Source organism: Acipenser ruthenus, chromosome 40, assembly GCF_902713425.1.
Source record: "Acipenser ruthenus chromosome 40, fAciRut3.2 maternal haplotype, whole genome shotgun sequence".
NCBI lineage: Eukaryota > Metazoa > Chordata > Actinopteri > Acipenseriformes > Acipenseridae > Acipenser > Acipenser ruthenus.
The window spans coordinates 10,345,730-10,367,846 of record NC_081228.1 but is presented as its reverse complement, the minus strand read 5'-3'; the positions used below and the strand labels follow the sequence as shown (position 1 = coordinate 10,367,846).

Sequence of the window (22,117 nt, the reverse complement as noted above, 5' to 3'; positions counted from 1 at the left end):
CATTCAATGAGACTCCCCATTACACAGCAGTTTCAATGAGACTCCTATCTCACAGCAGTTTCAATGAGACTCCTATCTCACAGCAGTTTCAATGAGACTCCCCATTACACAGCAGTTTCAATGAGACTCCCCATTACACAGCAGTTTCAATGAGACTCCCCATTACACAGCAGTTTCAATGAGACTCCCCATTACACAGCAGTGTCAATGAGACTCCTATCGCACAGCAGTTTCAATGAGACTCCCAATTACACAGCAGTTTCAATGAGACTCCTATCTCACAGCAGTTTCAATGAGACTCCCCATTACACAGCAGTTTCAATGAGACTCCTATCTCACAGCAGTTTCAATGAGACTCCTATCTCACTGCAGTTTCAATGAGACTCCCCATTACACAGCAGTTTCAATGAGACTGCACATTACATAACATTCAATGAGACTCCCCATTACACAGCAGTTTCAATGAGACTCCCCATTACACAGCAGTTTCAATGAGACTCCCCATTACACAGCAGTTTCAATGAGACTCCCCATTACACAGCAGTTTCAATGAGACTCCCCATTACACAGCAGTTTCAATGAGACTCCTATCGCACAGCAGTTTCAATGAGACTGCAGTACACTCAATTCTTCTTACATTATTAAAAAAAAATAAAAAAATAGGACTTTTATTTAAAATGCTGCAGTTACTAAAATGAGCTGTTTCACAGAAAATACCTGCAATTGAAACCAATTTTACTATCGGCAATGGTACAATCATCCATTTACTAATCTCTTCAATATTCATACACACTTTCTATCAGTATTCAAATAAGCATTAACTGCAGGTTTCTTTATTTTCTCCTATGTTATAGCTCCGATAATGAAATACACCAAAGAGATGGGTCTGTAGTTTTGCATATTCGGGACGGGGCGGGGTGGGGGCGATTGAAGAGGAATTCAAATCACCCCCTGGCTCTGGAGTGCCACAGACAGACCCTCCTGGTTTTGTTTTACCCAGGCCCCCTTAATAAAGGAATTGATTGAATGACTTTTCAATTGATTCAAAGGTATTTGACGATTAAAGATGCCTAGAAAACAACAAGCTGCAAGGCTGAATTAGGCAATAATTAGACTGAAGCCAGAACGAAATGAATCAGGAGAGATCAATGCTGCACAATGTCGTTTGTTAAATCAATCAAGATGTATATGAGGGTAAAAAGAAACTAGTTATTTTGGTAATTAGAGTTTGATTAACATATCAAAACATGTTTAAAGGGACGTCGTCACAGGGTGATTATCAAAAATAAAAACTCAAAACTAGAAGCCCTAATTTATATTTATTTTTATATATATATTTGTTTTTTTCTAAGAATATCTAAACTAACAGACTGTCTGTCTGTGTCTCTGCTGGGTTTTGTTCCAACCGAGGAGTTTACTTCATTGAGCCCTTAAATTGAACTAAAACAATTTGCTTAATTGGAAATGTTTTAAAATTGTTTAGGTTGGGAGATTAAGTATATTTTGTGATCACATCGTCATGATTTATGCAACTGCACAAAATCTACACAAAACTGCACAACTGCACAAAATCTGCTGTCCATGAATGGCGGCCATTTTGTTTTTCCTATTTTCAGAATTCTCCAATACCGATGGACTTCTCAAAACATTCCCTGGATGATCAATATAAAGGCTGCAGAAACGCAATGTTACAAAAAGTTCAAAAGGTTTACCTGCCTAGAGAACTGAAACAGAACCCAAAATTTAATTCCGCCTGGTCCAACGCAAAATCGGCAATGAAATCCAAATCTCTGGGATATCTGACTCTAGAACAAGCCACTGCCATCTACGCTTACACAATGCCAGGCGTTTACAGTGACTTCAACACAGCGGTCAGAAACGGAGGCGGAAAGAATTACAAGGGGTTCCCGTTCAAGGCGCTGCATTTTTACATAACCGATGCCCTGAAGAAGCTGAAAACCAAATTTAAAAACTGTTATCATGTCTACAGGGGCGTTTCCAAGCCCACAAGCGTGGGCAAGGGTAAAACTGTCCGCTTCGGCCAGTTCACCTCCACTTCACGAAGCCTACAAAAAGCCATGCATTTTGGATCCGGAACAATTTTCCACATGCGCACATGCCAGGGCGCATCGATTCAAAGTTATTCGATGTTCCCAGCTGAAGACGAGGTGCTGGTGCCGCCATTCGAGAGGTTCCGAGTGGAGGACGTCAACGGGAATCAAATCAGACTGACACCACTGCCAAAAACCACAAGCATTTACAACTGTCTGGCAGGTAAGGAGAGAGATCTTGCGGCAGGCCATCTGGCTCAAAAACGCAGGAAGTTTAGTTTGACCTTTAACTCTTGATTGCAGACTTCCAAGTGGCATATCCAGTAAAGGCAATCTGCTGGCGTGCAGGATGCGCCCTATAGGAGATCGCTGGTTCGAATCCGGGGCTATGCCATTGTCAAGTGAAGCTAGGAGGTCCCAGGGGGTGGCAAATTGACCAAGTGTAGCTGGCCTTATTTTGCTTTGTGTAATTTATTTTTATTTTTTTTAAAGAATCAGTCCCGGATTAGTCATTCACCAACAGCTGTTTATTGAGTCTACCGTATCATACGGCCTGTCTGTTTCAAGGCAAAAGTAAAGAAGAAAAGGATGAATTAAGTGGCCCTCCTTCAATACCACACCTACATACTTCAAAGGATCAAAGGAAAACAATTAATTTGCTAGACAAAAATAATAATATAAAACAAAATATACATCCATAAAGAATAACGGTTATTACTTTATACAGTGTTCATTCACACACACACACACATTCAAATGTGAACTGCACACGCATCATACCGCTAGCGGTTGATTTATACATATACTTTTTAAATGTTTTCTCATTGTAATTTTCCATTTTTACATGAGAACATTTACCAATAAACATAATTATTGTATTCTATATACATTGGTATTTATTTGCGTTACGGTTTTATTTTCTAAATAGATTCGAGAACAATAATAAAAAATAAAGACTAAAAACAAAGCTTTCCCACCACATATCACAGTATACAAACACTATAATAACGATATGTACAATAAGTAAACCAATTTATATAATAATAATAATAATAATTTCCAGACAGAGAGCGACGTGGAAAAACAACCTCCCTACGCCAGGTACATTACAAACTGGGCAGTAGGTCATTACAGTGACAGCGGTTTCTTAGATTGCTCGATTGGCTTCACAGCTGGCTTGCAGTGTGAAAGAAAGCAGGCAGCTCGACTTGACAGCTTGAAGCACGTTGTTGTTTCGGAGGACTGAAGCTTGAGTGCGCTTGTCTATGGCAAGCCGTTTTAACATCTAATCCTCAATTGCTGATATCAGCAATTTTAATAGTGATATCAGTAATGTATTGCTGATATTAGCAATTCTATTTTTGATATCAACAATTCTCAATGTTATTTTTTGATATCAAAAATAGAATTATTGATATTGGAAATACAATTCAGGATATCAAAAATAGAATTGTTGATATCAAAATTAGAATTGCTGATATCGGAAATACAATTGTGTATATCAAAAATAGTACCTTTTATTTTCATATCAACAATTGTATTTCCAATAAACAATTCTATTTTTGACATCAAGAACACGATTACATTACTGATATCAAAAATGCCATTCTTGATATCAATAATATAATTCTTGATATCAGAAATGCCATTCGTGATATCAATAACACAATTCTTGATATCAGAAATGCCATTCGTGATATCAATAACACAATTCTTGATATCAGAAATGCCATTCGTGATATCAATAATACCATTCTTGATATCAGCAATTGAGGATTAAATGTTAAAACGGCTTGCCATACTTGTCTGTCTTCGTCTCTTCAAGCTGAGTCACTGCAGGGGGGAGTGGAGGGGGGGAGGTTGCAGTGGTCAGACAGGCTCTTTTAAAGTAATTGGGCATTCCAAATTGGGGAGAAAACGTGGTTAAAATAATTGCTGATTCCAAATAAAACAAAAATGTTAACTAGTAATTGCATTAGTTTTGCAGGTTTTGTTTGAGAAAGCTTAGCGTTACTTGAACAGTTTTTGCATGAATATAGTCTGTGTTTCACATTGCTACCCACTTGTCATTTATTTCTCTTTTTCATTGCAGTGCATAAAGGAAAGACACACGGGTGATGTCAGAGTTGAGTCTACAGTCACGTGACACGAGTCATGTGACCAACGCAGGCTGCGCAATACAGATATTCAATCTAAATTCATTCATTGTGGGCCATTTGCTGTGCGCTGTATAAACCATTTCAAACAGATGGAGAGACACAAATTGACTTGTTTTTTTTTGTTGTTTTTTTAAGTCAAAGACTTGGCAGCTTTTATAAGAGCAAAGCTACATTCAGAAATAGAGGGTCCGTGTTTGAATGTTCAGAACATGAAATGTAAAAAAAAAAAAAGAAAAAGCATTGTATGGAGTCTCTCTCTCTCCGTGGCTTTTGATGTGGTCTTTCTTTCGTTTTCTTTCTGCAATAAAACATCTTTTTGAGCATCATTCAAAAATCACTTGTGCGTCTGTGTGGAGTTATTACTTTAACTATAGAGCATAATCTGGCATTCATGCACTTCACAGGTGGGAATATGACTCCTATTGCACAGCAGTTTCAATGAGACTCTCCATTACACAGCAGTTTCAATGAGACTCCCCATTACACAGCAGTTTCAATGAGACTCCCCATTACACAGCAGTTTCAATGAGACTCCCCATTACACAGCAGTGTCAATGAGACTCCTATCGCACAGCAGTTTCAATGAGACTCCCCATTACACAGCAGTTTCAATGAGACTCCTATCGCACAGCAGTTTCAATGAGACTCCTATTGCACAGCAGTTTCAACGAGACTCCTATCGCACAGCAGTTTCAGTGAGACTCCTGTCGCACAGCAGTTTCAATGAGACTCCTATCGCACAGCAGTTTCAATGAGACTCCCCATTACACAGCAGTTTCAATGAGACTCCTATCGCACAGCAGTTTCAATGAGACTCCCCATTACACAGCAGTTTCAATGAGACTCCTATCGCACAGCCGTTTCAATGAGACTGCAGTACACTCAATTCTTCTTACATTATTAAAAAATAAAAAAATAGGACTTTTATTTAAAATGCTGCAGTTACTAAAATGAGCTGTTTCACAGAAAATACCTGCAATTGAAACCAATTTTACTATCGGCAATGGTACAATCATCCATTTACTAATCTCTTCAATATTCATACACACTTTGTATCAGTATTCAAATAAGCATTAACTGCAGGTTTCTTTATTTTCTCCTATGTTATAGCTCCGATAATGAAATACACCAAAGAGATGGGTCTGTAGTTTTGCATATTCGGGACGGGGCGGGGTGGGGGCGATTGAAGAGGAATTCAAATCACCCCCTGGCTCTGGAGTGCCACAGACAGACCCTCCTGGTTTTGTTTTACCCAGGCCCCCTTAATAAAGGAATTGATTGAATGACTTTTCAATTGATTCAAAGGTATTTGACGATTAAAGATGCCTAGAAAACAACAAGCTGCAAGGCTGAATTAGGCAATAATTAGACTGAAGCCAGAACGAAATGAATCAGGAGAGATCAATGCTGCACAATGTCGTTTGTTAAATCAATCAAGATGTATATGAGGGTAAAAAGAAACTAGTTATTTTGGTAATTAGAGTTTGATTAACATATCAAAACATGTTTAAAGGGACGTCGTCACAGGGTGATTATCAAAAATAAAAACTCAAAACTAGAAGCCCTAATTTATATTATATATATATATATATATATATATATATATATATATATATATATATATATATATATATATATATATATATATTTGTTTTTTTCTAAGAATATCTAAACTAACAGACTGTCTGTCTGTGTCTCTGCTGGGTTTTGTTCCAACTGAGGAGTTTACTTCATTGAGCCGTTAATTGAACTAAAACAATTTGCTTAATTGGAAATGTTTTAAAATTGTTTAGGTTGGGAGATTTCAAGGATATTTTGTGATCACATCGTCATGATTTATGCAACTGCACAAAATCTACACAAAACTGCACAACTGCACAAAATCTGCTGTCCATGAACGGCGGCCATTTTGTTTTTCCTATTTTCAGAATTCTCCAATACCGATGGACTTCTCAAAACATTCCCTGGATGATCAATATAAAGGCTGCAGAAACAAAATGTTACAAAAAGTTCAAAAGGTTTACCTGCCTAGAGAACTGAAACAGAACCCAAAATTTAATTCCGCCTGGTCCAACGCAAAATCGGCAATGAAATCCAAATCTCTGGGATATCTGACTCTAGAACAAGCCACTGCCATCTACGCTTACACAATGCCAGGCGTTTACAGTGACTTCAACACAGCGGTCAGAAACGGAGGCGGAAAGAATCACAAGGGGTTCCCGTTCAAGGCGATGCATTTTTACATAACCGATGCCCTGAAGAAGCTGAAAACCAAATTTTAAAACTGTTATCATGTCTACAGGGGCGTTTCCAAGCCCACAAGCGTGGGCAAGGGTAAAACTGTCCGCTTCGGCCAGTTCACCTCCACTTCACGAAGCCTACAAAAAGCCATGCATTTTGGATCCGGAACAATTTTCCACATGCGCACATGCCAGGGCGCATCGATTCAAAGTTATTCGATGTTCCCAACTGAAGACGAGGTGCTGGTGCCGCCATTCGAGAGGTTCCAAGTGGAGGACGTCAACGGGAATCAAATCAGACTGACACCACTGCCAAAAACCACAAGCATTTACAACTGTCTGGCAGGTAAGGAGAGAGATCTTGTGGCAGGCCATCTGGCTCAAAAACGCAGGAAGTTTAGTTTGACCTTTAACTCTTGATTGCAGACTTCCAAGTGGCATATCCAGTAAAGGCAATCTGCTGGCGTGCAGGATGCGCCCTATAGGAGATCGCTGGTTCGAATCCGGGGCTATGCCATTGTCGGCTGAAGCTAGGAGGTCCCAGGGGGTGGCAAATTGACCAAGTGTAGCTGGCCTTATTTTGCTTTGTGTAATTTATTTTTATTTTTTTTTAAGAATCAGTCCTGGATTAGTCATTCACCAACAGCTGTTTATTGAGTCTACCGTATCATACGGCCTGTCTGTTTCAAGGCAAAAGTAAAGAAGAAAAGGATGAATTAAGTGGCCCTCCTTCAATACCACACCTACATACTTCAAAGGATCAAAGGAAAACAATTAATTTGCTAAACAAAAATAATAATATCAAACAATATATACATCCATAAAAAATAACGGTTATTACTTTATACACTGTTCATTCACACACACACACACACACACACATTCAAATGTGAGCTGCACGCGCATCATACCACTAGCGGTTGATTTATACATATACTTTTTTAATGTTTTCTCATTGTAATTTTCCATTTTTACATGAGAACATTTACCAATAAACATAATTGTTGTCTTCTATATACATTGGTATTTATTTGCGTTACGGTTTTATTTTCTAAATAGATTCGAGAACAATAATAAAAAATAAAGACTAAAAACAAAGCTTTCCCTCCACATATCACAGTATACAAACACTATAATAATGATATGTACAATAAGTAAACCAATTTATATAATAATAATAATAATAATTTCCAGACAGAGAGCGACGTGGAAAAACAACCTACCTACGCCAGGTACATTACAAACTGGGCAGTAGGTCATTACAGTGACAGCGGTTTCTTAGATTGCTCGATTGGCTTCACAGCTGGCTTGCAGTGTGAAAGAAAGCAGGCAGCTCGACTTGACAGCTTGAAGCACGTTGTTGTTTCGGAGGACTGAAGCTTGAGTGCGCTTGTCTATGGCAAGCCGTTTTAACATCTAATCCTCAATTGCTGATATCAGCAATTTTAATAGTGATATCAGTAATGTATTGCTGATATTAGCAATTCTATTTTTGATATCAACAATTCTCAATGTTATTTTTTGATATCAAAAATAGAATTATTGATATTGGAAATACAATTCAGGATATCAAAAATAGAATTGTTGATATCAAAATTAGAATTGCTGATATCGGAAATACAATTGTGTATATCAAAAATAGTACCTTTTATTTTCATATCAACAATTGTATTTCCAATAAACAATTCTATTTTTGACATCAAGAACACGATTACATTACTGATATCAAAAATGCCATTCTTGATATCAATAATATAATTCTTGATATCAGAAATGCCATTCGTGATATCAATAACACAATTCTTGATATCAGAAATGCCATTCGTGATATCAATAACACAATTCTTGATATCAGAAATGCCATTCGTGATATCAATAATACCATTCTTGATATCAGCAATTGAGGATTAAATGTTAAAACGGCTTGCCATACTTGTCTGTCTTCGTCTCTTCAAGCTGAGTCACTGCAGGGGGGAGTGGAGGGGGGGAGGTTGCAGTGGTCAGACAGGCTCTTTTAAAGTAATTGGGCATTCCAAATTGGGGAGAAAACAGGGGTAAAATAATTGCTGATTCCAAATAAAACAAAAATGGTAACTAGTAATTGCATTAGTTTTGCAGGTTTTGTTTGAGAAAGCTTAGCGTTACTTGAACAGTTTTTGCATGAATATAGTCTGTGTTTCACATTGCTACCCACTTGTCATTTATTTCTCTTTTTCATTGCAGTGCATAAAGGAAAGACACACGGGTGATGTCAGAGTTGAGTCTACAGTCACGTGACACGAGTCATGTGACCAACGCAGGCTGCGCAATACAGATATTCAATCTAAATTCATTCATTGTGGGCCATTTGCTGTGCGCTGTATAAACCATTTCAAACAGATGGAGAGACACAAATTGACTTGTTTTTTTTTGTTGTTTTTTTAAGTCAAAGACTTGGCAGCTTTTATAAGAGCAAAGCTACATTCAGAAATAGAGGGTCCGTGTTTGAATGTTCAGAACATGAAATGTAAAAAAAAAAAAGAAAAAGCATTGTATGGAGTCTCTCTCTCTCCGTGGCTTTTGATGTGGTCTTTCTTTCGTTTTCTTTCTGCAATAAAACAGCTTTTTGAGCATCATTCAAAAATCACTTGTGCGTCTGTGTGGAGTTATTACTTTAACTATAGAGCATAATCTGGCATTCATGCACTTCACGGGTGGGAATATGACTCCTATTGCACAGCAGTTTCAATGAGACTCTCCATTACATAGCAGTTTCAATGATACTCCCATCGCACAACAGTTTCAATAAAACTCCTATTGCACAGCAGCTTCAATGAGACTCCCTATTGCACAGCGGCTTCAATGAGACTGCCCGTTACATAACATTCAATGAGACTCCCCATTACACAGCAGTTTCAATGAGACTCCTGTCTCACAGCAGTTTCAATGAGACTCCCCATTACACAGCAGTTTCAATGAGACTCCTATCTCACAGCAGTTTCAATGAGACTCCTATCTCACTGCAGTTTCAATGAGACTCCCCATTACACAGCAGTTTCAATGAGACTGCACATTACATAACATTCAATGAGACTCCCCATTACACAGCAGTTTCAATGAGACTCCCCATTACACAGCAGTTTCAATGAGACTCCCCATTACACAGCAGTTTCAATGAGACTCCCCATTACACAGCAGTTTCAATGAGACTCCCCATTACACAGCAGTTTCAATGAGACTCCGCATTACACAGCAGTTTCAATGAGACTCCTATCGCACAGCAGTTTCAATGAGACTCCCCATTACACAGCAGTTTCAATGAGACTCCCCATTACACAGCAGTTTCAATGAGACTCCTATCGCACAGCAGTTTCAATGAGACTGCAGTACACTCAATTCATCTTACATTATTAAAAAAAAATAAAAAAATAGGACTTTTATTTAAAATGCTGCAGTTACTAAAATGAGCTGTTTCACAGAAAATACCTGCAATTGAAACCAATTTTACTATCGGCAATGGTACAATCATCCATTTACTAATCTCTTCAATATTCATACACACTTTCTATCAGTATTCAAATAAGCATTAACTGCAGGTTTCTTTATTTTCTCCTATGTTATAGCTCCGATAATGAAATACACCAAAGAGATGGGTCTGTAGTTTTGCATATTCGGGACGGGGCGGGGTGGGGGCGATTGAAGAGGAATTCAAATCACCCCCTGGCTCTGGAGTGCCACAGACAGACCCTCCTGGTTTTGTTTTACCCAGGCCCCCTTAATAAAGGAATTGATTGAATGACTTTTCAATTGATTCAAAGGTATTTGACGATTAAAGATGCCTAGAAAACAACAAGCTGCAAGGCTGAATTAGGCAATAATTAGACTGAAGCCAGAACGAAATGAATCAGGAGAGATCAATGCTGCACAATGTCGTTTGTTAAATCAATCAAGATGTATATGAGGGTAAAAAGAAACTAGTTATTTTGGTAATTAGAGTTTGATTAACATATCAAAACATATTTAAAGGGACGTCGTCACAGGGTGATTATCAAAAATAAAAACTCAAAACTAGAAGCCCTAATTTATATTTATTTTTATATATATATATTGTGACGGCCCGGCACTCACTCGGGTTCGTTGCCCCTTTAAAATTACGACCCAGCACACAAGAAATGGAGTTTTTAAGCGCTGTCGCGCTAATTTTTAATAAACACACAAAATAAAACAAAACACAAACAAACACCTAACTCCGATTTGGAGCACTTACTACACAGGTTTTTCCCTCACTACCTTGCAGGACGGCTAAGCCGTTTACCTGCTAGAAAAAACCAAAACGAACTTAATACAGCACTTACTCGGGACTGCTCGGAAACAGAGCACGTCTTCTGTCTCCTTCTACTCAGCAGCCCTGTGCAGACAAGCTGCACGTCTTAAATACCCTGCACCTGACATCAATTTACAATATATATCAGGTGCGGGTGATAATTAAACAATAAACAATTTAACAAAATAATAAAACAATTAAACAAAATGTGCATTCCGCACATGACTCTCGCGCAGGGAGGTTTTAACCCCCTCCCTGCTGTTTCTCAAAACCCGCTACTTTACAATATATATATATATATATATATATATATATATATATATATATATATATATATATATATATATATATATTTCTTTTTTTCTAAGAATATCTAAACTAACAGACTGTCTGTCTGTGTCTCTGCTGGGTTTTGTTCCAACTGAGGAGTTTACTTCATTGAGCCGTTAATTGAACTAAAACAATTTGCTTAATTGGAAATGTTTTAAAATTGTTTAGGTTGGGAGATTTCAAGGATATTTTGTGATCACATCGTCATGATTTATGCAACTGCACAAAATCTACACAAAACTGCACAACTGCACAAAATCTGCTGTCCATGAACGGCGGCCATTTTGTTTTTCCTATTTTCAGAATTCTCCAATACCAATGGACTTCTCAAAACATTCCCTGGATGATCAATATAAAGGCTGCAGAAACGAAATGTTACAAAAAGTTCAAAAGGTTTACCTGCCTAGAGAACTGAAACAGAACCCAAAATTTAATTCCGCCTGGTCCAACGCAAAATCGGCAATGAAATCCAAATCTCTGGGATATCTGACTCTAGAACAAGCCACTGCCATCTACGCTTACACAATGCCAGGCGTTTACAGTGACTTCAACACAGCGGTCAGAAACGGAGGCGGAAAGAATTACAAGGGGTTCCCGTTCAAGGCGCTGCATTTTTACATAACCGATGCCCTGAAGAAGCTGAAAACCAAATTTAAAAACTGTTATCATGTCTACAGGGGCGTTTCCAAGCCCACAAGCGTGGGCAAGGGTAAAACTGTCCGCTTCGGCCAGTTCACCTCCACTTCACGAAGCCTACAAAAAGCCATGCATTTTGGATCCGGAACAATTTTCCACATGCGCACATGCCAGGGCGCATCGATTCAAAGTTATTCGATGTTCCCAGCTGAAGACGAGGTGCTGGTGCCGCCATTCGAGAGGTTCCGAGTGGAGGACGTCAACGGGAATCAAATCAGACTGACACCACTGCCAAAAACCACAAGCATTTACAACTGTCTGGCAGGTAAGGAGAGAGATCTTGCGGCAGGCCATCTGGCTCAAAAACGCAGGAAGTTTAGTTTGACCTTTAACTCTTGATTGCAGACTTCCAAGTGGCATATCCAGTAAAGGCAATCTGCTGGCGTGCAGGATGCGCCCTATAGGAGATCGCTGGTTCGAATCCGGGGCTATGCCATTGTCGGCTGAAGCTAGGAGGTCCCAGGGGGTGGCAAATTGACCAAGTGTAGCTGGCCTTATTTTGCTTTGTGTAATTTATTTTTATTTTTTTTAAAGAATCAGTCCTGGATTAGTCATTCACCAACAGCTGTTTATTGAGTCTACCGTATCATACGGCCTGTCTGTTTCAAGGCAAAAGTAAAGAAGAAAAGGATGAATTAAGTGGCCCTCCTCCAATACAACACCTACATACTTTAAAGGATCAAAGGAAAACAATTAATTTGCTAGACAAAAATAATAATATAAAACAAAATATACATCCATAAAGAATAACGGTTATTACTTTATACAGTGTTCATTCACACACACACACACACACACACACACACACACACACACACACACACACACACACACACACACATTCAAATGTGAACTGCACGCGCATCATACCGCTAGCGGTTGATTTATACATATACTTTTTAAATATTTTCTCATTGTAATTTTCCATTTTTACATGAGAACATTTACCAATAAACATAATTATTGTATTCTATATACATTGGTATTTATTTGCGTTACGGTTTTATTTTCTAAATAGATTCGAGAACAATAATAAAAAATAAAGACTAAAAACAAAGCTTTCCCACCACATATCACAGTATACAAACACTATAATAACGATATGTACAATAAGTAAACCAATTTATATAATAATAATAATAATAATAATTTCCAGACAGAGAGCGATGTGGAAAAACAACCTACCTACGCCAGGTACATTACAAACTGGGCAGTAGGTCATTACAGTGACAGCGGTTTCTTAGATTGCTCGATTGGCTTCACAGCTGGCTTGCAGTGTGAAAGAAAGCAGGCAGCTCGACTTGACAGCTTGAAGCACGTTGTTGTTTCGGAGGACTGAAGCTTGAGTGCGCTTGTCTATGGCAAGCCGTTTTAACATCTAATCCTCAATTGCTGATATCAGCAATTTTAATAGTGATATCAGTAATGTATTGCTGATATCAGCAATTCTATTTTTGATATCAACAATTCTCAATGTTATTTTTTGATATCAAAAATAGAATTTTTGATATTGGAAATACAATTCAGGATATCAAAAATAGAATTGTTGATATCAAAATTAGAATTGCTGATATCGGAAATACAATTGTGTATATCAAAAATAGTACCTTTTATTTTGATATCAACAATTGTATTTCCAATAAAGAATTCTAATTTTGACATCAAGAACACGATTACATTACTGATATCAAAAATGCCATTCTTGATATCAATAATACAATTCTTGATATCAGAAATGCCATTCGTGATATCAATAACACAATTCTTGATATCAGAAATGCCATTCGTGATATCAATAACACAATTCTTGATATCAGAAATGCCATTCGTGATATCAATAATACCATTCTTGATATCAGCAATTAAGGATTAAATGTTAAAACGGCTTGCCATACTTGTCTGTCTTCGTCTCTTCAAGCTGAGTCACTGCAGGGGGGAGTGGGGGGGGGGAAGTTGCAGTGGTCAGACAGGCTCTTTTAAAGTAATTGGGCATTCCAAATTGGGGAGAAAACGTGGTTAAAATAATTGCTGATTCCAAATAAAACAAAAATGTTAACTAGTAATTGCATTAGTTTTGCAGGTTTTGTTTGAGAAAGCTTAGCGTTACTTGAACAGTTTTTGCATGAATATAGTCTGTGTTTCACATTGCTACCCACTTGTCATTTATTTCTCTTTTTCATTGCAGTGCATAAAGGAAAGACACACGGGTGATGTCAGAGTTGAGTCTACAGTCACGTGACACGAGTCATGTGACCAACGCAGGCTGCGCAATACAGATATTCAATCTAAATTCATTCATTGTGGGCCATTTGCTGTGCGCTGTATAAACCATTTCAAACAGATGGAGAGACACAAATTGACTTGTTTTTTTTTGTTGTTTTTTTAAGTCAAAGACTTGGCAGCTTTTATAAGAGCAAAGCTACATTCAGAAATAGAGGGTCTGTGTTTGAATGTTCAGAACATGAAATGTAAAAAAAAAAAAAGAAAAAGCATTGTATGGAGTCTCTCTCTCTCCGTGGCTTTTGATGTGGTCTTTCTTTCGTTTTCTTTCTGCAATAAAACAGCTTTTTGAGCATCATTCAAAAATCACTTGTGCGTCTGTGTGGAGTTATTACTTTAACTATAGAGCATAATCTGGCATTCATGCACTTCACGGGTGGGAATATGACTCCTATTTCACAGCAGTTTCAATGAGACTCCTATTGCACAGCAGTTTCAATGAGACTCCTATTTTACAGCAGTTTCAATGAGACTCCTATTGCACAGCAGTTTCAATGACACTCCTATTGCACAGCAGTTTCAATGAGACTCCTATTTCACAGCAGTTTCAATGAGACTCCTAATGCACAGCAGTTTCAATGAGACTCCCTATTTCACAGCAGTTTCAATGAGACTCCTATTGCACAGCAGTTTCAATGAGACTCCTATTGCACAGCAGTTTCAATGAGACTCCTATTGCACAGTAGTTTCAATGAGACTCCTATTGCACAGCAGTTTCAATGAGACTCCCTATTGCACAGCAGTTTCAATGAGACTCCCTATTTCACAGCGGTTTCAATGAGACTCCTATTGCCCAGCAGTACACTCAGTTATTCTTAAACCCAATTATTAAAAAAAGGACTGTTATTTAAAATGCTGCAGTTATTAAAATGTCGCGATTGCTTTCCGTTTCTTCATTCCGATTTGTAAACTGACAACAAAGTAACATTGGGATGATTCAGAACCCATTGTAGCTGTTTCACAGAAAATACCTGCAATTGAAACCAATTTTACCATCTGCAATCGTACAATTATCCATTTACTAATCTCTTCAATATTCATACACACTTTGTATCAGTATTCAAATAAGCATTAACTGCAGGTTTCTTTCTTTACTCATATGTTATAGCTCCGATAATGAAATACACCAAAGAGATGGGTCTGTAGTTTTGCATATTCGGGACGGGGCGGGGTGGGGTCGATTGAAGAGGAATTCAACTCACCCCTTGAGTGTTTGAAGAGACAGGCTGCTGGACTCATTACAATTGACAGGTAAGGGCAATTCCAAACTCCACAGAGACATCCTACAAAGTTTCTATTAGTTGTAATTCAGGGGTCTGATTTTAGGGTTTTACCCAGTTTAATTGGATCTGCATTCAGGGTTAAACCTGAAAACTCCCTGAACAGGCAGCAGGACTGTGTATGAACTAATAAACGCAGGCACAGTTAGCTGCGATTCAAATACAATGCATACAAAAAGAGCTTTTTTTGTTTCAAACGATCTCCAAATGATTTCATTTAACAAAATCAAAACCTGATTGATCACAGTGAAATTCTTCCAGATGTTAAGAAATGGATAATTTAATGCTGTGCAAAAGTCTTAGACATTAGGTTAACTTAGACATCTTTCTTTGCATGTTTCTACTCTTTGCATCGTTTATCTGATCCTTGCTGTTCCTCACATCAATTTAAAGGATTTTTAAACAACTTTCTATTGGTAAACTGTATGTGAAAATAGCACAAACTGCCAAGAAGTTGTATGTTAAATGATGAGCCTAAAACAAAGCAGACGGGAATAGTGCTGGGTGTAAAGAGTGAAGCTGGATGTTCTCTTCAGTGTTGTTCATCCTTGCTGGACGGTTTCTGCAGCACTTCATGTTAGCTGCTGCTGCTCATGTGTAGTTTGCTTTGAGTTGTTGTGATCACAGGATGAAGCGGTTAAAGATAATGTATGGATGGATGGATGGGGGTTGACAGGTTTGGTTTCTTCTCACCCAAACTAACCGTCAAAGTTGTTATAATAGTAGAAAAAACTAGTGGAGCCTTTGAGTAAATTATTGATGCTGACAACTGCCATATCTATTTTAACTCCTGAATATTTTCTAAGACTCTTGCACAGCAGTGTATATATATATATATATATATATATATATATATATATATATATATATATATATATATATACATTTGTTTTTTCTAAGAGTATCTAAACTAACAGGACAGTGAAGAAGATGGCTCCATCTCTCTTGAAATTCTGCTTCCTTCTCCTATTGGCCGCTCAGTTTGTGGCCCCTCAGTGGTTTGTGGCCCCTAAACAAGTAAGTTTGTAATTTCCCTTCCTAGGGACCCCCTTCCCCCCGTCTGTCTGTCTGTCTGTCTGTCTGTCTGTCTGTCTGTCTGTCTGTGTCTCTGCTAGATTTTGTTCAAACCGAGGAGTTTACTTCATTGAGCCCTGTCACAAAGACGGCCGGAGTGGGTGGCGTCAGACCAGAAGCAGGAAATAAACAGACAGAAATGTGTGGTTTGGTGAAGCTGAGCGAATGCTTTCGCTCAGCATTTAATAAACAGAACAGAAAATAAAAGGTTGGAACACAAAACAGGACACGGCACTATACGCCAAAATAAAAAGACAAACAAGACGAACTAAACAGAGCACAGACAGACAAACAAAACACAGAGAGCAGATTTAACTATTTACGCTTTCTTTTCACAATTACCTCCCTCTCCAATCCCGTTCTCCACTCACCGAACACCCAACCCCGACTGAATGAAATGTGCATCTATATATACTGCTGTGTTGGGATTCAATTACTAATTAATTATTCACTTGAATCCCAGCACGTGAATTAATTCTGTGCATCCCCGTGCTTACATATTATTATACAATTTTAAATCACATGTGAAACACAGACCAGCTTATATCCCGTGTACCAATCTATACACCAACATTAACACACGCACGCAACATACAACACATAATATGCACACAGGGGCGGGGCACATTGCCACAGCCCTTAAATTGAACTAAAACAATTTGCTTAATTGGAAATGTTTTAAAATTGTTTAGGTTGGGAGATTTCAAGTATATTTTGTGATCACATCGTCATGATTTATGCAACTGCACAAAATCTACACAATACTGCACAAAATCTGCTGTCCATGAACGGCGGCCATTTTGTTTTTCCTATTTTCAGAATTCTCCAATACCGATGGACTTCTCAAAACATTCCCTGGATGATCAATATAAAGGCTGCAGAAACGAAATGTTACAAAAAGTTCAAAAGGTTTACCTGCCTAGAGAACTGAAACAGAACCCAAAATTTAATTCCGCCTGGTCCAACGCAAAATCGGCAATGAAATCCAAATCTCTGGGATATCTGACTCTAGAACAAGCCACTGCCATCTACGTTTACACAATGCCAGGCGTTTACAGTGACTTCAACACAGCGGTCAGAAACGGAGGCGGAAAGAATTACAAGGCGTTCCCGTTCAAGGCGTTGCATTTTTACTTAACCGATGCTCTGAAAAAGCTGAAAACCAAATTTCAAAACTGTTATCATGTCTACAGGGGCGTTTCCAAGCCCACAAGCGTGGGCAAGGGTAAAACTGTCCGCTTCGGCCAGTTCACCTCCACTTCACGAAGCCTACAAAAAGCCATGCATTTTGGATCCGGAACAATTTTCCACATGCGCACATGCCAGGGCGCATCGATTCAAAGTTATTCGATGTTCCCAGCTGAAGACGAGGTGCTGGTGCCGCCATTCGAGAGGTTCCGAGTGGAGGACGTCAACGGGAATCAAATCAGACTGACACCACTGCCAAAAACCACAAGCATTTACAACTGTCTGGCAGGTAAGGAGAGAGATCTTGTGGCAGGCCATCTGGCTCAAAAACGCAGGAAGTTTAGTTTGACCTTTAACTCTTGATTGCAGACTTCCAAGTGGCATATCCAGTAAAGGCAATCTGCTGGCGTGCAGGATGCGCCCTATAGGAGATCGCTGGTTCGAATCCGGGGCTATGCCATTGCCAGCTGAAGCTAGGAGGTCCCAGGGGGTGGCAAATTGACCAAGTGTAGCTGGCCTTATTTTGCTTTGTGTAATTTATTTTTATTTTTTTTAAAGAATCAGTCCTGGATTAGTCATTCACCAACAGCTGTTTATTGAGTCTACCGTATCATACGGCCTGTCTGTTTCAAGGCAAAAGTAAAGAAGAAAAGGATGAATTAAGTGGCCCTCCTTCAATACCACACCTACATACGTCAAAGGATCAAAGGAAAACAATTAATTTGCTAGACAAAAATAATAATATAAAACAATATATACATCCATAAAAAATAACGGTTATTACTTTATACAGTGTTCATTCACACACACACACACATTCAAATGTGAACTGCACGCGCATCATACCGCTAGCGGTTGATTTATAAATATACTTTTTAAATGTTTTCTCATTGTAATTTTCCATTTTTACATGAGAACATTTACCAATAAACATAATTATTGTATTCTATATACACTGGTATTTATTTGCGTTACGGTTTTATTTTCTAAATAGATTTGAGAACAATAATAAAAAATAAAGACTAAAAACAAAGCTTTCCCACCACATATCACAGTATACAAAAACTATAATAACGATATGTACAATAATTAAACCAATTTATATAATAATAATAATAATTTCCAGATAGAGAGCGATGTGGAAAAACAACCTACCTACGCCAGGTACATTACAAACTGGGCAGTAGGTCATTACAGTGACAGCGGTTTCTTAGATTGCTCGATTGGCTTCACAGCTGGCTTGCAGTGTGAAAGAAAGCAGGCAGCTCGACTTGACAGCTTGAAGCACGTTGTTGTTTCGGAGGACTGAAGCTTGAGTGCGCTTGTCTATGGCAAGCCGTTTTAACATCTAATCCTCAATTGCTGATATCATCAATTTTAATAGTGATATCAGTAATGTATTGCTGATATCAGCAATTCTATTTTTGATATCAACAATTCTCAATGTTATTTTTTGATATCAAAAATAGAATTGTTGATATTGGAAATGCAATTGTGGATATCAAAAATAGTACCTTTTATTTTGATATAAACAATTGTATTTCCAATAGACAATTCTATTTTTGATATCAAGAACACGATTACAATACTGATATCAAAAATGCCATTCTTGATATCAATAACACAATTCTTGATATCAGAAATGCCATTCGTGAGATCAATAATACCATTCTTGATATCAGCAATTGAGGATTAAATGTTAAAACGGCTTGCCATACTTGTCTGTCTTCGTCTCTTCAAGCTAAGTCACTGCAGGGGGAGTGGGGGGGGAGGTTGCAGTGGTCAGACAGGCTCTTTTAAAGTAATTGGGCATTCCAAATTGGGGAGAAAACGTGGTTAAAATAATTGCTGATTCCAAATAAAACAAAAATGTTAACTAGTAATTGCATTAGTTTTGCAGGTTTTGTTTGAGAAAGCTTAGCGTTACTTGAACAGTTTTTGCATGAATATAGTCTGTGTTTCACATTGCTACCCACTTGTCATTTATTTCTCTTTTTCATTGCAGTGCATAAAGGAAAGACACACGGGTGATGTCAGAGTTGAGTCTACAGTCACGTGACACGAGTCATGTGACCAACGCAGGCTGCACAATACAGATATTCAATCTAAATTCATTCATTGTGGGCCATTTGCTGTGCGCTGTATAAACCATTTCAAACAGATGGAGAGACACAAATTGACTTGTTTTTTTTTGTTGTTTTTTTAAGTCAAAGACTTGGCAGCTTTTATAAGAGCAAAGCTACATTCAGAAATAGAGGGTCCGTGTTTGAATGTTCAGAACATGAAATGTATAAAAAAAAAAGAAAAAGCATTGTATGGAGTCTCTCTCTCTCTCCGTTGCTTTTGATGTTGTCTTTCTTTCGTTTTCTTTCTGCAATAAAACAACTTTTTGAGTATCATTCAAAAATCACTTGTGCGTCTGTGTGGAGTTATTACTTTAACTGTAGAGCATAATCTGGCATTCATGCACTTCACGGGTGGGAATATGACTCCTATTGCACAGCAGTTTCAATGAGACCCTCCTTTACATAGCAGTTTCAATGATACTCCCATCGCACAGCAGTTCCAATAAAACTCCTATTGCACAGCAGCTTCAATGAGACTCCCTATTGCACAGCAGCTTCAATGAGTCTGCCCATTACATAACATTCAATGAGACTCCCCATTACACAGCAGTTTCAATGAGACTCCCCATTACACAGCAGTTTCAATGAGACTCCTATCGCACAGCAGTTTCAATGAGACTGCAGTACACTCAATTCTTCTTACATTATTAAAAAAAAATAAAAAAATAGGACTTTTATTTAAAATGCTGCAGTTATTAAAATGAGCTGTTTCACAGAAAATACCTGCAATTGAAACCAATTTTACTATCGGCAATGGTACAATCATCCATTTACTAATCTCTTCAATATTCATACACACTTTGTATTAGTATTCAAATAAGCATTAACTGCAGGTTTCTTTATTTTCTCCTATGTTATAGCTCCGATAATGAAATACACCAAAGAGACGGGTCTGTAGTTTTGCATATTCGGGACGGGGCAGGGCAGGGGCGATTGAAGAGGAATTCAAATCACCCCCTGGCTCTGGAGTGCCACAGACAGACCCTCCTGGTTTTGTTTTACCCAGGCCCCCTTAATAAAGGAATTGATTGAATGACTTTTCAATTGATTCAAAGGTATTTGACGATTAAAGATGCCTAGAAAACAACAAGCTGCAAGGCTGAATTAGGCAATAATTACACTGAAGCCAGAACGAAATGAATCAGGAGAGATCAATGCTGCACAATGTCGTGTGTTAAATCACTCAAGATGTATATGAGGGTAAAAAGAAACTATTTATTTTGGTAATTAGAGTTTGATTAACATATCAAAACATGTTTAAAGGGATGTTGTCACAGGGTGATTATCAAAAATAAAAACTCAAAACTAGAAGCCCTAATTTATATTTATTTATTTATATATATATATATATATATATATATATATATATATATATATATATACAGACGTGCTCAAATTTGTTGGTACCCCTCCACAAAAAATGAATAATGCACAATTTTCTCTGAAATAACTTGAAACTGACAAAAGTAATTGGCATCCATTCCATATTTAATAGAAATCAGACTTTGCTTTTAATTTTTTATTCAACATAATATTGTAAATAAGAAAACAAATGAAAATGGCATGGACAAAAATGATGGGACCGCTAACCTAATATTTTGTTGCACAACCTTTAGAGGCAATCACTGCAATCAAACGTTTTCTGTAGCTCTCAATGAGACTTCTGCACCTGTTAACAGGTAGTTTGGCCCACTCTTCCTGAGCAAACTGCTCCAGCTGTCTCAGGTTTGATGGGTGCCTTCTCCAGACTCAAAGTTTCAGCTCTTTCCATAGATGTTCGATAGGATTCAGATCAGGACTCATAGAAGGCCACTTCAGAATAGTCCAATGTTTTGTTCTTATCCATTCTTGGGTGCTTTTAGCTGTTTGGGTCATTATCCTGTTGGAGGACCTGCGACTGAGACAGAGCTTTCTGACACTGGGCAGTACATTTCGCTCCAGAATGCCTTGATAGTCTTGAGATTTCATTGTGCCCTGCACAGATTCAAGGCACCCTGTGCCAGGCGCAGCAAAGCAGCCCCAAAACATAACCGAGCCTCCTCCATGTTTCACTGTAGGTATGGTGTTCTTTTCTTTGAAAGCTTCATTTTTTCGTCTGTGAACATAGAGCTGATCTGACTTGCCAAAAAGCTCCAGTTTTGACTCATCTGTCCAAAGGACATTCTCCCAGATGGATTGTGGCTTGTCAATATGCATTTTAGCAAATTCCAGTCTGGCTTTTTTATGTTTTTCTTTCAAAAGTGGAGTCCTCCTGGGTCTTCTTCCATGGAGCCCACTTTCGCTCAAAAAGCGACGGATGGTGCGATCAGAAACTGACGTACCTTCACCTTGGAGTTCAGCTTGTATCTCTTTGGCAGTTATCCTTGGTTCTTTTTCTACCATTCGCACTA

General features: G+C 38.1%; 3 protein-coding genes across 3 annotated transcripts; all 3 read left to right on the top strand.

The window, feature by feature from the left end:
• The first annotated feature begins 1,626 nt into the window (after positions 1-1,626).
• Positions 1,627-4,218, top strand: LOC131708130 (NAD(P)(+)--arginine ADP-ribosyltransferase 2-like). Its single transcript, XM_059010342.1, has 2 exons — positions 1,627-2,274; positions 4,144-4,218. Exons 1-2 carry the CDS (start codon positions 1,632-1,634, stop codon positions 4,167-4,169), a joined length of 669 nt encoding a protein of 222 aa, XP_058866325.1. The 5' UTR covers positions 1,627-1,631; the 3' UTR covers positions 4,170-4,218.
• A 7,183-nt stretch (positions 4,219-11,401) lies between these two features.
• Positions 11,402-14,039, top strand: LOC131708051 (NAD(P)(+)--arginine ADP-ribosyltransferase 2-like). Its single transcript, XM_059009966.1, has 2 exons — positions 11,402-12,044; positions 13,965-14,039. Exons 1-2 carry the CDS (start codon positions 11,402-11,404, stop codon positions 13,988-13,990), a joined length of 669 nt encoding a protein of 222 aa, XP_058865949.1. The 3' UTR covers positions 13,991-14,039.
• A 1,231-nt stretch (positions 14,040-15,270) lies between these two features.
• Positions 15,271-19,930, top strand: LOC131708111 (NAD(P)(+)--arginine ADP-ribosyltransferase 2-like). Its single transcript, XM_059010288.1, has 4 exons — positions 15,271-15,310; positions 16,240-16,356; positions 17,233-17,890; positions 19,607-19,930. Exons 2-4 carry the CDS (start codon positions 16,270-16,272, stop codon positions 19,630-19,632), a joined length of 771 nt encoding a protein of 256 aa, XP_058866271.1. The 5' UTR covers positions 15,271-15,310; positions 16,240-16,269; the 3' UTR covers positions 19,633-19,930.
• Positions 19,931-22,117: the final 2,187 nt, after the last annotated feature.

What these genes read in the sequence shown, in the direction of transcription:
- LOC131708111 (XM_059010288.1), top strand. Translation starts at nt 16,270, where the DNA reads ATGGCTCCATCTCTCTTGAAATTCTGCTTCCTTCTCCTATTGGCCGCT. An exon ending in GGTTTGTGGCCCCTAAACAA is followed by an intron (nt 16,357 to 17,232) that starts GTAAGTTTGTAA and finishes TCCTATTTTCAG; the next exon opens with AATTCTCCAATACCGATGGA. An exon ending in CATTTACAACTGTCTGGCAG is followed by an intron (nt 17,891 to 19,606) that starts GTAAGGAGAGAG and finishes TTTTCATTGCAG; the next exon opens with TGCATAAAGGAAAGACACAC.
- LOC131708130 (XM_059010342.1), top strand. Translation starts at nt 1,632, where the DNA reads ATGGACTTCTCAAAACATTCCCTGGATGATCAATATAAAGGCTGCAGA. An exon ending in CATTTACAACTGTCTGGCAG is followed by an intron (nt 2,275 to 4,143) that starts GTAAGGAGAGAG and finishes TTTTCATTGCAG; the next exon opens with TGCATAAAGGAAAGACACAC.
- LOC131708051 (XM_059009966.1), top strand. Translation starts at nt 11,402, where the DNA reads ATGGACTTCTCAAAACATTCCCTGGATGATCAATATAAAGGCTGCAGA. An exon ending in CATTTACAACTGTCTGGCAG is followed by an intron (nt 12,045 to 13,964) that starts GTAAGGAGAGAG and finishes TTTTCATTGCAG; the next exon opens with TGCATAAAGGAAAGACACAC.